Consider the following 13770-nt stretch of genomic DNA (forward strand, 5'->3'; position numbering starts at 1 on the left):
TGTGAGTGAGCGAGTGAGTAAGTGTGCGAGCGAGTGCAAGTGTGCGGGCGAGTAAGCGTGCGAGTGAGTGTAAGCGTGCGAGCGAGTGAGTGTAAGCGTGCGAGCGAGTGTGTGTAAGCGTGCGAGCGAAAGCGTGCGAGCGAGTGAAAGTGTGCGAGCGAGTGAAAGCGTGCGAGCGAGTGAAAGCGTGCGAGCGAGTGAAAGCGTGCGAGCGAAAGCGTGCGAGCGAGTGAAAGCGTGCGAGCGAGTGAAAGCGTGCGAGCGAGTGAAAGCGTGCGAGCGAGTGAAAGCGTGCGAGCGAGTGAGCGCAAGCGTGCGAGCGAGTGAGCATGCGAGTGAGCGCAAGCGTGCTTTTCGTTTTATATGATTTAACTGTAACCACATTCATGGATATAATTAAATGCATGGAAAAGAAACTGTCGACAGTCTCAGTGAGTTTAATTCATACATTTATAGTTCGAGCGTTGTAATTTTATGATGCAAGTTTAGCACTGCTGCAGTTCATTTTACAGTTTCCCCTGCATTATGTTGACTATTAGTGACAAGAAAATGTATTATTTGTCAAATTCGAATTACGTTTTAGTAATTTATGACAGTATGAGTGAGTTTACCGGTAATTTGTTGATTGATCGATCGGTAATCTAGTAAATTATTTACTCCACTGAACACTGCTGTGGTAAAATAAAAACACTCTCCCAACAGCATACTGTCTCTTTTGAGCCTAATTCCTAGTCAAATTAAAATTATATAGCTGTATATATCACTAGTGATTGTATTTTGTAGTATAGATATGGCCAGACGTGCAGTCTACCAATAACATTAGAGCGACAATACTAGGAACGCCCACAAGCGACTACACAGTACAGAGACTAGCGAGGGCGGTGTGTGAACGGGGCTTAAGTGTGCGCGCAAATGAGCGAGAGAGAGTGTGAGTGAGCAAGTGTGCGAGCAAGTGAGCGAGCGTGCAAGCGTGCGAGCAAGTGTGCGAGCAGGTGAGCAAGTGTGCGAGCAGGTGAGCAAGTGTGCGAGCAGGTGAGCAAGTGTGCGAGCAGGTGAGCAAGTGTGCGAGCAGGTGAGCAAGTGTGCGAGCAGGTGTGCGAGCAGGTGAGCAAGTGTGCGAGCAGGTGAGCAAGTGTGCGAGCAGGTGAGTAAGTGTGCGAATGAGTGAGAGTAAGTGTGCAAGTGAGTGTGATTTTCTATCGATAATAGTCGTTATTTCGTTATAATATCTCGTTACTCCGACATAACTCGTTATTTCAATATAATAAGGGTACATTCTAATCTGCATTTAGCGTTCTTATAATGGTTTTCTATGAAAATGCTTAATGTGTAATTTAACACGTTGCGTTCATGGGCTCATTGATTTTTTGCACATGGCCAACTTTATTATGATTTCAGTATCATAATGATTAAATGCACGCACAATTATCCGTGAACTAGATACATTTTGCAGAAATGTTTTACCACGCACAAACTAATGCCTTTCAACTTCTGTGCAAAATTCTGAATTAAATGAATGTGCAGCAATTTGTACAAATAGAGAGTCTGTAGGCCTACTATACATGTTGTAGTCATTAAATCAGCGCATTTAGTTTCATATTTGTTAAAATATTACAATGTTATTTTTTTCCCCATCTATGTTGATTATGAAAAGTGAATAGCATGAGTAAGATAGGATGTGCAAATAAACCGGGAGACATGGGTCAGACATAATTTTGACCACTTCATTAAGTTTAGTTTTGTAGAAAGCCTTTCTTTAAATTAAATTTCGTTTTGTTCTTAATTTTAATACATTTTCCATCAACCAATTGCCTGTATTTAATAACGAAAGCAGCAAATATAGCAGACAATATAATCATGACATGGAGGCGCGGGTGTGGTCGCGGTCACTTGCATTGTGAGTGAGCGAGAGCAAGCACGCGAGCGAGAGTAAGCGTGAGTAAGGGAGAGCGTGAGCGAGCGAGTGAGGGAGACATGGAGTCAAAATCGTGTAAAAAAGACAAAAAAAATAGTGTAATCTGAACCAGGCATAAGATACATTTTAAACTAGGGCTGCAACGATTAGTCGACATAGTCGACAACGTCGACAATAAAAAAATTGTATTTTGACCGCTACGACGCTGTAGCGCTAGAGTGTAATGCAGCCGTTAAATGCTTTTGCGGTAGAAGAAAAAACAGCGCGAATTACATAGACAGTAAATAAAAGGCGAATTATGGCGGAGTGTAAACGAGTTCGGACCAGTAAGGTGTGGGAAAGTTTCACAAAACTGCCAACTAAAAATGCTGTCATGTGCAATACATGCAAGGCTGAGCTTGCGTTTCACGGGAGCACAACATATGTTGGAGCACTTAAGAGAAGCATCCCGGATCAAAAGGAGCCGGTGAGAGGTGAGTGTTCAATCTCCAGGTGAAGCTAACTAAATAGTTGTAAATCTCTTTATTAGAGAATGCAATACTACCATTAATAAAAGTGATATTAAAAAATTATAATATAAATACAGTAATGTGATCATTTATTTTGCATAGAATAAAGCTTGATCAAGCTTAGGAGTCAGGGCTGTTTTTATTATTGTAACACTATTAGGTAAATACGTTAGCTATTACATTAATATAAACACAATTAACTAACATGAACAAAAATGTTAACAAAAATTAATAATGTTACAAATGTGCTGCTCATATTAGTTAGTTCATGTTAGTAAATACATTAATGTTTACAAATTAAACTGTTACCTTAGTGTGAATTGCTTCTAGATTTCAAACTAAACACCCAGTAAAGATGATGACTAAACAACAGTTTAATCACTAAGAGAGTTAAAATAAAATGTTTTTTCTTTGCAAAAAAGATCTTTTCTTTGCATTCCTGCAACATCCACTCCAGCAGAACGGATCTTCTCAGCTGCAGGAAACATTTGCTCACAAAAAGAGCAAGCTTGTCACGTGAACATGTTGATATGCTGACCTTCCTTCATTTTAATTCAGCACTTATTTGAAAATCCAAAAAAGCCAGTGCAGAAAGGACACAAGTTACTTACTGCTTTTCATTAAACTAACTGAACACTTGGTTTTAGAAATAAAGCTCTTAATACTGCTGCCAAGAGATATTTACATTCAAACATATTTTTGTCTGCAATGCAGCTGATTTATTTTTGTTGACCTGTTTAGTTGGAGGTTCATTAAAGTTAATTAAAACACCATTTCAAAAGCTGAAGTGATTTATTTATTTTTTTTAAAGATTATAATATGTATAACTCAATGTTTTAACTTATTGAAAAGGCTGAATAATCATTCCAAACTTACTGATTAGTCGTCAATATAATCGACGATTAGTCGATTAGTCGGTCCAATAATCGTTAGATTAATCGATTATCAAAATAATCGTTTGTTGCAGCCCTATTTTAAACACGAACCATTTAACAGCAAAAAAATGCTACCCATCAGATTGTTCAATCAGCAAATCATATTCATGTGTTTGAGGTTGTGATGCACCGATGTGAATATTGTGGCCGATACCGATAACCGATATTAATATTGCTGTTATGGCCGATACCGATATTTACCGATGTCGATATCTCTGTATAGAAAACACATTTTTATGATAATCAAATAAAGAGCTATTTTCCAAAACACTCTTCTTTTTTTTTTACTTTTGTAATTTATTTTCATGACTGATATTGGGCACCTTTACCTGTGTGTACCAGACGCGATGCGATAAGATACAGCGACAATAATTTATCTGTCCACTCTAGCCGCGACGCGACATGCGTACAAATCAATCAAAACCCAGAGCCAATCAGAACCGAGTGTGGGAAGGCTCTCACGGCAAGTGCACAGCACCAGAGAGTAATCTTGACGGCAATCGCAAGAAAATGGATAAGTAGCTACATAATCAAATTCACAAATATTACACCATTTAAACAGTATTCAAATACATAGGCTACTGAGTTACTTAAACAATCTTTGTCAAATAATACATTTGTTTCTTCAGTTTGAACGTTCTTGTTTCCATTTGTTTAATTTCAAGATCTGTGGTGAATTATCCATTGTTGCTTTTACAGCTACAAAGCTGGAGCACTAAATGATAATCAAAGTCACATTACACGCTTTTAACATTAAATAAAGCACATAAACAGTGCCCGAGAATGATTATCATTGCCACACGTTGTGTTTGTTGTTCCAGCGCGAAGTCGTGGAAAAATATAAACAGTTTCTAAAATAGAATCGTCGCGTGTCGCCGTCGCGGCTGGTTAGGACATAAACTCTGATTAACATGGAAAAGATGCCTTTTATCGCGTGTCACGGCATCACGTGTAGTTAGGACACGGTGTAATGACTAGTTTGCGCGCCCACAATGAAGTGCGCGCCCCTACACACAAACACGGGTTCAAACCTCGCCCCGTCCAGCACGGGTGATATAATATGACAAATGTTGATCGTGTGCCCACTATAAAGTACGCACCACTACACATAAAAACTGTTCCCACAGTATCAGTTATTCCCCTCGTGATAAAGGGTGCACCCTCTGTAAAGCGCGCGCCCCTACACACGAGCGCTGTTCACAGCGCTGAAATGCGCTCGTGCAAAAACAAACATCCCCGCCCCCACACGCACGTCAAATACACAGGAATGATAATCGGCCTGTTCACATCGGCCCTATTTTGACATCGGAACGATACCGATGTGTAAAACAATGACCATATCGGCCGATATTATATCGGTGGCCGATATATCGTGCACCCCTAGTTTGAGGCTTTATTAACATCCATTCACAAGACACAATATTAGCATAAATAGACGGAAACTCAGCAAATAAGATGTGCAACACGACTTGATCACAACAGCACACCAATAGTTCTGTGAAATATTGACAATACCTTTTATATAGGGTTTGTTTAAGGATAGGACCAAAGTGTAATGTGACTGCATGTGACAGTTGTGTTTCTGACCTGTCTGCCAGAAGCTCTTCTCCTGCAGGCTGTTGCTTGCACTTGCGTGCACGAGGCACAATGCTTCTCCTGGCAAACTGGCGCTCATGGGGAGTAGGGTCATTAGAGTTCACCATATCCTCGATATCATCAACAAGAGAGTCACAAGCAGACGGCATGATCTAATGAAAACAAATGCACTAGATGAAATAATGCAGAGTAATTCTTTATTTTATTTGTTTTATGGATTTTGTAAGGTGTCCTTGAGTACCATGAAAGGTGCCTATAAATAAAATGTATAATAATAATAAGTCAAACAGATATTGTGATGTAGGATTGTCTAGCAATATCAGGGTTACCCTCAGGATCCTCCAACTTAAATGCAAGGCTTTTTAAGGCCTTTTTAATACCATTTCAAATGAAATTCAATGCAAACTTCGTACCCATTCCAACAGAAGTAGGAGGGGGAAACAAATCTGTATCAATTTTAAACCCTACATTTTAAACTCATATTTAATACATACACAACAGCGCTGTAGTGCGCACGTGTGTGTAGGCTAAAGGATGGATACCCGACCCGAGCCCGACGGGAGCCGCCGGTGCCCGACGGGCCGGGCCGGGTTCGGACAGATATTTAGAAATGATGTTCGGGTTCGGGTCGGGCTCGGTCACATCAGCGCGATAAGGCATTGAACATTTTAAATTTAAAACAGGTTATTATGTAGGTAGCCAATGTGCCTGATGCTTTCACTTGATGCAAACGATCGTTTTTGTGATTAAAATACATGTAAAATATTAACATAACATCTGTCTTCCTGTGTGCGGACATTTGTTTATGTAGCCGTGACAACGAAACACGTGCATAATGTGCGCGCGCCTGTGTCAAGAACGCTTGTTGCTCCGCGCGCTGATGCGCTCATTCTGTTGACATTTCCGATTGACTTCCTACAGTTGCTTAATAAAAGCGGGCTTTCCACACAAACAAACGAACAAATGTCATTAGTATGAGAAAAAAATGGGATTTTAACTGCCGTCTCGGGTCGGGCTCGGACATAAATATCTTTATGCCTGTCGGGCTCGGGTCGGGTTCGGTTACTGCTCTGTCGGACGCGGGCCGGGCTCGGACAGAAAAATTCGGCCCGATCCGCACTCTAGTGTAGGCCAGTGTTCATTTTGGCAGCCATTTTTGATTCAGTCTTAGTCTTCAGACGAAAATGCTTATTAGTCTTAGTCACATTTGAGTCATTGTCTTTCATAGTTTTAGTTGACTAGTTAAAGGTGGGACTAATTCAAAGTCTTTGCATTTTGTCAACTTTTAGTCATTACTTTGTCAAACTGCAGTTACTTTAGGTAGCTATTTTATATGTGGTCTTTAGACAGAAAATGTCATAATAATTATTCTCTCTAGGCCATTCAATTAAGCTTATGATAAAATTATTGACATTGCACTCTTTAGCAGTAGCACTTGTGCAATTCTACATATCCCTTTTCCGAAGTTCTACAATTTTTTAGAGTGCCGTACCCCCTGGAACTCCCTCTCTTCCACTTAGACTGCAGTCACAGCTTTTCCTTTAATACATTTTTCCATTTAATTTTTAACCTTTAAAAAAAACAAATAATGCTTTAAATAAAACAATGTTCAATAAATATGCAATGTTAAAATACGTTTAATATTAATTAAAATATTTTATTAAAATAGCCAGTAGGTGGCGGTGACTCACTGTCTTTATGAGCGAGTTGAGTAGAACGCCACTGTTTTTAAAGGCACTTCGAAGACCGTGCAAAATGAACTGTTAGACTGCATGTTGTCAGTTCTCAGAGACCGTATTCCGTATTCATCTGCACTCATTGTCAGCTTGTGCTTGTGCTACGGTGCTACGGAGTTTATCGTGCTTCCAAATGCGACCGCTGATACGATTGCCAGTGCATGATTGGAAAGGCTGAGCACTATCCTTCCTGCGGGAAAAGAGAGAAAATAGCGGTGCCCCCGACGTTGGGGGGTTTTCTAAAAAAAAAATTCAAGTCATTCAAACGAACGGCAGTGCTGGATGAAGTGGCACACAGACTTCCAGGTGCTTGAAGTTTTTTGCTTGAAGTTTTTAAAGAGTATAGAAAGAGCCCTGCTTCCTCCGACTTTGTGTCAAGGACTTATAACTTTAACTTCAAAACCAAATAAAGATCCCTTGTTAATTGATAATTGGCGGCCAATTACATTGCTAAATTACGATTATAAAATTATTGCTTTGGTTTTATCAAAAAGATTAAAATGTGTTTTGAATAATTTAATTGATGAATGTCAATCTGTTTTTTTTACAAAAAAGGCACATCTTTAATAATATACGTCTGGTTTTAGACATTCTAGATTATTGAGAATTTTTCTCTAATGATAGTCTTATTCTCTTCTTAGACTATTATAAAGCCTTTGATTCCCTGGAGCATGAATTTTTGTTACAGACTCTTCACAAGGTGGGATTTGGTGACTTCCTTTGTAGATCTATTAAAATGGTCTATACTAATTGCAATAGCTCTGTTAAACTCAGCAGTGGTACCTCTCCTAGATTTACTCTGAATCGGGGAGTCAGGCAGGGATGCCCAATCTCCCCATATCTGTTTCTGATAGCTACCGAACTTCTAAATTTGCATATCAGAGAAAGCCCTTTAAAAGGAATAACTGTTGATGACACTGAAGTGGTAATAAGTCAGTTAGCTGATGACACCGTTTTGTTTTTGAAGGATGCCTCTCAGGTTGCGGTAGCATTAGAGACTCTTGAGCACTTTTCTAAAGCCTCAGGTCTTCGCCTTAACATAAACAAATGCGAGTTACTTCCAGTTGGTAATTGTCTGGAATCCTTAATTTGTAATATTCCTCCTGAGAGAGAGTTTGTTACTTATTTGGGAGTTAAAATAATCAAAGACGATAAACTTAGATGCCCTTCCAATTTTCTTCAGATTACTGAAAAGACCCGCAAGATATTGAGCCATTGGTTGCTAAGAGATTTATCACTCAAAGGCAGAGTTCTGCTTATTAAAGCAGAGGGCATCTCTCGATTATCGTATCCCGCTCAATCCATCTACAACAAACAACACACATGTAAACTAATTGACAGTATGTTGACAAAATTCCTGTGGAAAAACAAAATTCATTATATAAAAAAATCAGTAATACTGAATTCATATGATAAAGGCGGGTTGAATTTTATTGATTTTAGTTCTCTAAACAGTAACTTTAAAATAAATTGGATAAGACATTACTTTCAAAACTCTTCATCTATTTGGAATATAATTCCTCGGTTTATTTTTTCTCATGTGGGTGGCTTAGAATTTTCTTTGGATGTGCAATTATAAAATTGGAAAACTTCCAATCAAAATTTCACCAACAAGTACATGCTACCTGGAGTCTTATTTATAAACAACTTCTCCACTCATAGTTTTCTTATTTGGAATGATGCCAATATTTTGAATCAAAATAAGTCTTTATTTTTTCATAATTGGTTTAAGAATGGGTTGTTATTAGTGAATCAGTTATTTAATAATGAAGGGAATTTATTTACATTTGCAGACTTTATCTCAAGATACAAAATTCCTATTACATTAAAAGAATTGGTAAAAGAAAAGGTGCCTACTAAGGCAATACCTACAGGTGTACAGATGCTGTTCAAAAGCAGTGTATCCACACTCTCTGTCTGTCCTCCTGTCGCCAATATCTGTTTCTCTGGGTTAAAAGTAAAACCTAACAATTATAAAATTAGATCCTTGTTTTTAAGAGAGATTATTTCTACGCCTTATGTTATTTTCTACTGGAACAGTTTCTTTAATAATGTAAATTGGACTCAAGTTTGGTCATTACCTAAAAAATTCCTCCTTAAAAATAAGGTTAAGGAAATCTCATATAAATTAATTCATAAAGTTTATCCAACAAAGGTATTCCTACAAACATTTAAAATTGGTATTGATTTAAAATGTTCTTTCTGTGAATGCTCCACTGAAACAATTTTATGGAAGTAAAATAATGCCAAATGTTTTTGAAATAAAAAGCCTGTTGAATTGCACTACTTGAAAAAAATATGCATTGCATTAACCATGCTTGCATTTTTAATGCATTGTATTTTTAGGGCTTGCATTTTTATGGGCTTAAATTCAACATGGTTGTATATTTAAGTTGTGAATATTTCAATTCAAAACATTTCAAACACATTTTCAATAATAAAAATTCAATAATCCATATTTACCTTTCATATTTCACTTCCAAAAAATTAAAACTGTTTAAAAATACAACCTATAATATTCAACAGGCAATTTTCAGTCCTTTTTATTTCGCTTTATAAATTCACTTCCACAAATTCAGTGGTTCAAATTCGACAGTAAATTCAACATTGACATCCAGGAACTGCAGGAAAAGCAGTAGATTACCGAGCATAATCTGCTGTTAATCAACCTCACCAGCAGGGGGTGCAAGCGCGTGTTGTTGACGAAGACCAGAGCAACAGTTAGAGCAAGCCATTTATTCATAAAAACTGATTTATAGAAATGTAAGTATATTTGTGATTATTATGAGGGCTGTTTTTATGTTTAATTCAGTGTCTTCATAGTACCTGTGTAGCCTACATGCATCTTTCTCCGTGAACGAGATTATAATGTTATTCCCCCGATGCTGATGTACAGAACAAATGTTACATTTGAGGTAGACATATTTCTCCTGGTTGTTTAGTCGCCTTAACTTTATATCGCGGCGATGTGCTGCAGTCTAGGGTTTCCCTCAATAATTCAGGATTGCTGGACATAATAAAACGCTTAGCTTAATGGACTAATACAGTGATATAAAAGACCAAACTTGCATCTTAATGAGAAGGCTGTACTATATGGCTACAGGCAAGCAGATGAACTCAGAATATGAATTTAACGCGCAAAGTTTCACAGTAAGCGTTTCCCAGCAGTGATATACTGGTTATGAAGTTGGCTTGACGTTGGACATTCGCACATTTAGGGGCCGTCTCTAAATTTACATACGACATTGGTAGGCTATACACGTTTCTAACTTCAATAGCAAACTTAAATTTATTTGAATAAATATAAAAAATGTAAAAGGTGTGCATCATGCCTGACACCTACATGAGCCCTTTACAGTTGGTTTTATGACTGCAAGTCATTCTCTTCCAATGCTATTGAAGTTAGAAATGTGTATACCAATGTCGTATGTAACTTTAGAGATGTCCCTAAATGTGCGAATGTCCAACTTCAAGCCAACTTTATAGCTAGTATATCACTGGAAACGCTTAGCGTGAAACTTTGAGCATTAGCCTAAGTTCGTATTCTGAGTCCATCTGCTTGCCTGTAGCCATATAGTATTAGTGTAGTACATTAAGCTACGCGTTTTATATGTCTATCACTCCTGAATTATTGAAGGAATAGTACTGCAGCACATCGCCGCGATATAAAGTTAAGGCAACTAAACAACCAAGAGAAATATAATGCCTACCTCAAATGTAACATTTGTTCAGTACATCAGCATCGGGGGAATAACATTATAATCTCGTTCACGGAGAAAGATGCATGTAGGCTACACAGGGACCGTGAAGACACTGAATTAAACACAAAAACAGCCCTCATTATAATCACAAATACACTTACATTTCTATAAATCAGTTTTTATGAATAAATGGCTTGCTCTAACTGTTGCTCTGGTCTTCATCAACAACACGCGCTTGCGCCCCCTGCTGGTGAGGTTGATTAACAGCAGATGGAGATTATGCTCGGTAATCTACTGCTTTTCCTGCAGTTCCTGGATGTCAATGTTGAATTTACTGTCGAATTTGAACCACTGAATTTGTGGAAGCGAATTTATAAAGCGAAATAAAATGGACCGAAAATTGCCTGTTGAATATTATAGGTTGTATTTTTAAACAGTTTGAATATTTTGGAAGTGAAATATGAAAGGTGAATATGGATTATTGAATTTTTATTAATGAAAATGTTTGAGAAATGTTTTGAATTGAAATATTCACAGCTTAAATATACAACCATGTTGAATTTCAGCCCATAAAAATACAATGCATCAAAATGTAAGCATGGTTAATGCAATGCATATTTTTTTCAAGTAGTGCAATTCAACAGGCTTTTTTATTTCAAAAACATTTGGCATTATTTTACTTCCATACAATTTCCCATTTGTTTTGGTCTTGCCAATATACCCAGTATTTTTGGAATAATGTGGAGGTTTTAATTGCTGAAAATATTTTAAAAACATTTTCTTTATCTTACAAACATGTGATTTTGGGTGATTTATATCAAGGATCAATCTTTAAAGGATGTTGGTTTTATTATAAATTTTATTTTATTTCTATGTAAATTTCACATTCATAAATGCAAGTTTACAAAAGGCAAACCTCTTTTTATGGTGCTTGAAAAGGAGATTACAATGTATGTAGATGTGATGTCAAAATCTAAAAATAGTAAAGCAATTAAAGTGATTAATATATGCTCCTCTAACATTATCACATAATATAAAAAAATAAAATATAATGAATGGTGTAAAGAATGACCTGTAAAGTAGCTATATTCTCTGTATTCAAATTGCATTGTAATATTCTATGGAATTGTTATATGTATAATGTATATCTACGGTAAGTACCCTCTCTTTAAATTTATTTTTATTTATTTTATTGTTCCTTGTTGAGGTATGTGAATTATTTTGGTGTTATATGGGATATGGCACTGTACATGCTACCTGTTGTTGACAAAGCTTTAAAATAATAATAATAATAATAATGATAATGATAATACAGTATTACTTTGTCTTCTGGGTAAATTTCATCTTCACAAAACCAGCAAAAAGATTCACTGTAACGTTAATCCCAATTTTAGAAACTCCTCTTGCGGTTTAAATGCATACAAGAGCTCCTTGAAATAAATAACGTTAATCATAATAAATTAATAAGTTCATCATTAATAAAATAAATTACGTGGCTTGTTTAACCAGTGTTTGTTTGTGTGTGTAACGCATGTGTGTGTTAGTAAGGTACTTTGACAGGTAACTTATATCTTTGTAAGAATACGGTTACAGTTTGCTAACTCGATGTGAAAAATATTTAACGTTAACGTTACCTCTTTTAATTAACATACGCTTTGCCAATATAACTTTTAAACATATCTTAAAAGTGTAGGCTACCTGAGTCGTGTATTATGACACATACATGAATGTCTCTGGGCTAAGCCCCGTATATCACTAAGGAAAACCCATGTGTTTACCTCAAACAAACTCTTTATAGACAGTCCAAGAGTGCATACTTACTGGAAAGACGTCAAAATCAATCGTATTGGGAAACACTGAGAAATCCGTGGGAGTTTAAGGGAAATATAGAGTCGTTCTGCTCCTTAATCAGTTATATTCGCGTAGTTTTACTTTCAGAGCGCCATGCTGAAACATTTCACCTTTAACCTCGACGCAATACGGCAAGTACAAGAGGACAATCCTCAATCTAGTGATGGGCACTTTCGAAACACTAGGGGCGTCCCGATTACAGGGGCTGTGTTTTCGGAATGGCCCACTAACTTGCTGCTTACTGCTCAAAGTGTGAGAGATAGTATACTACAGAGTAGTATACTACGTAGTATACTACTCTGAAGTGTTGTCACAAGACAAACAGCAGTCAAGTTGTTATAAATTAATGTGCTAACCATTCTTTTGTAAAGGCAAACCTGAGTTAAAGGTAGCATCCAAAATAGCATTTATAAACAGTAGGCTGCTATGTGACAAAAGAAGTGTGTCTGAATTCACAATACACAGAAAAGAGTGGCAAAAAGTACCCGGATGACCTACTTCTTCCAGCTAGATTCTGAAGTGTGCATATGATGGATTAGTGTGCAAATTGCCTTTTAGGGGACAGTTTTTATAATTAGCCTAACTTATTAAAATAGCTACACTTGAATCTTATTGAATCTGTGTTGATCGAATATCTAATTTTAACCAGTTACTTTAATCCATCACAATTCTACAGACTGTTATTACCAATTAAATATTTTTCAACCATCAACTAAAGCCATTTTTACACTGCAAAGGTGGAACAGAAGCTGCATCTATACATGGCATTTATCTTTATTTAAGAATCAAAAATGCAAAGGTGTGCACATCCCAAGCACCCTAATTTGGTTCAGGCGAAGCACAACAAAATTACACAAATAGAAGAAAAAATATATATTTTGTTTATTTACAAAAAGGCCTACTTTGCTAATGTAATAATAAAATGTTGTTACATTTTATATAGAGATTTTCTCTGCACTCACAGCTCAAGGTAAATAGCCTAAACATGAAGTCATTATAGGGGTGAAGCTGCAATATCATGACAAAATCATTATGGTTGATATTGCTCTTGAAAATGTAATGATGATTATTAAGTCAACAAAAAAAAAATTGGTTGGGAAAAAGCACATCATATTCTGCCTACAGACAAAAAAAGCTCCGTTAATTAATTTGTTTATTGCTTTTTACAGATTAAAAAAAAAAGACAACATTGGTTATTTCAGTAGCATGAAAAACAAAACGGTTATTCAAACTGAGAATGTAGCTATTACATTCAGAAAGCGATCAAAGAACACCGAAGCGGTCCATGACTTCAGTCTACTTGAGTGGTACACTTTCGCAAAAACTCCTCTCCTACTGTCATCTTTTCTGCATTTTGTTGTTTATGATGAGAATTTGCATGAGCTCAGATTCAGAATTTAGTCAGTGAGTGCGTGCAACCCTCATGACACCTGAATTTGCGCAGTGACGATTCAAAACACCTCTGATTGCACATTGCATTCCTAAACTCAACAGAAACATGTGTGATTGATTTTGATTCTCAACACT

General features: G+C 36.8%; 1 protein-coding gene across 2 annotated transcripts in view; it reads right to left on the bottom strand.

Annotated features, from left to right (window-relative positions):
• cdkal1 (CDK5 regulatory subunit associated protein 1-like 1) overlaps positions 1-12483 on the bottom strand; it is a 410090-nt gene extending 397607 nt beyond the window's left edge. The window contains exons 1-2 of one of the 2 annotated variants that reach the window (XM_079627099.1): positions 12214-12483; positions 4947-5107 (exon numbers count right to left, since the gene is read on the bottom strand). In XM_079627099.1, coding sequence (XP_079483225.1) covers positions 4947-5104 — 158 coding nt within the window. In that variant the 5' untranslated portion in view covers positions 5105-5107; positions 12214-12483. The remainder of the gene's footprint in view (positions 1-4946; positions 5108-12213) is intronic. The other variant, XM_079627100.1, reaches the window with a different exon arrangement.
• Between the last annotated feature and the right edge of the window lie 1287 nt (positions 12484-13770).

Source organism: Phoxinus phoxinus (assembly GCF_949152265.1).
Source record: "Phoxinus phoxinus genome assembly, chromosome: 10".
In the NCBI taxonomy this organism is placed as follows: domain Eukaryota; kingdom Metazoa; phylum Chordata; class Actinopteri; order Cypriniformes; family Leuciscidae; genus Phoxinus; species Phoxinus phoxinus.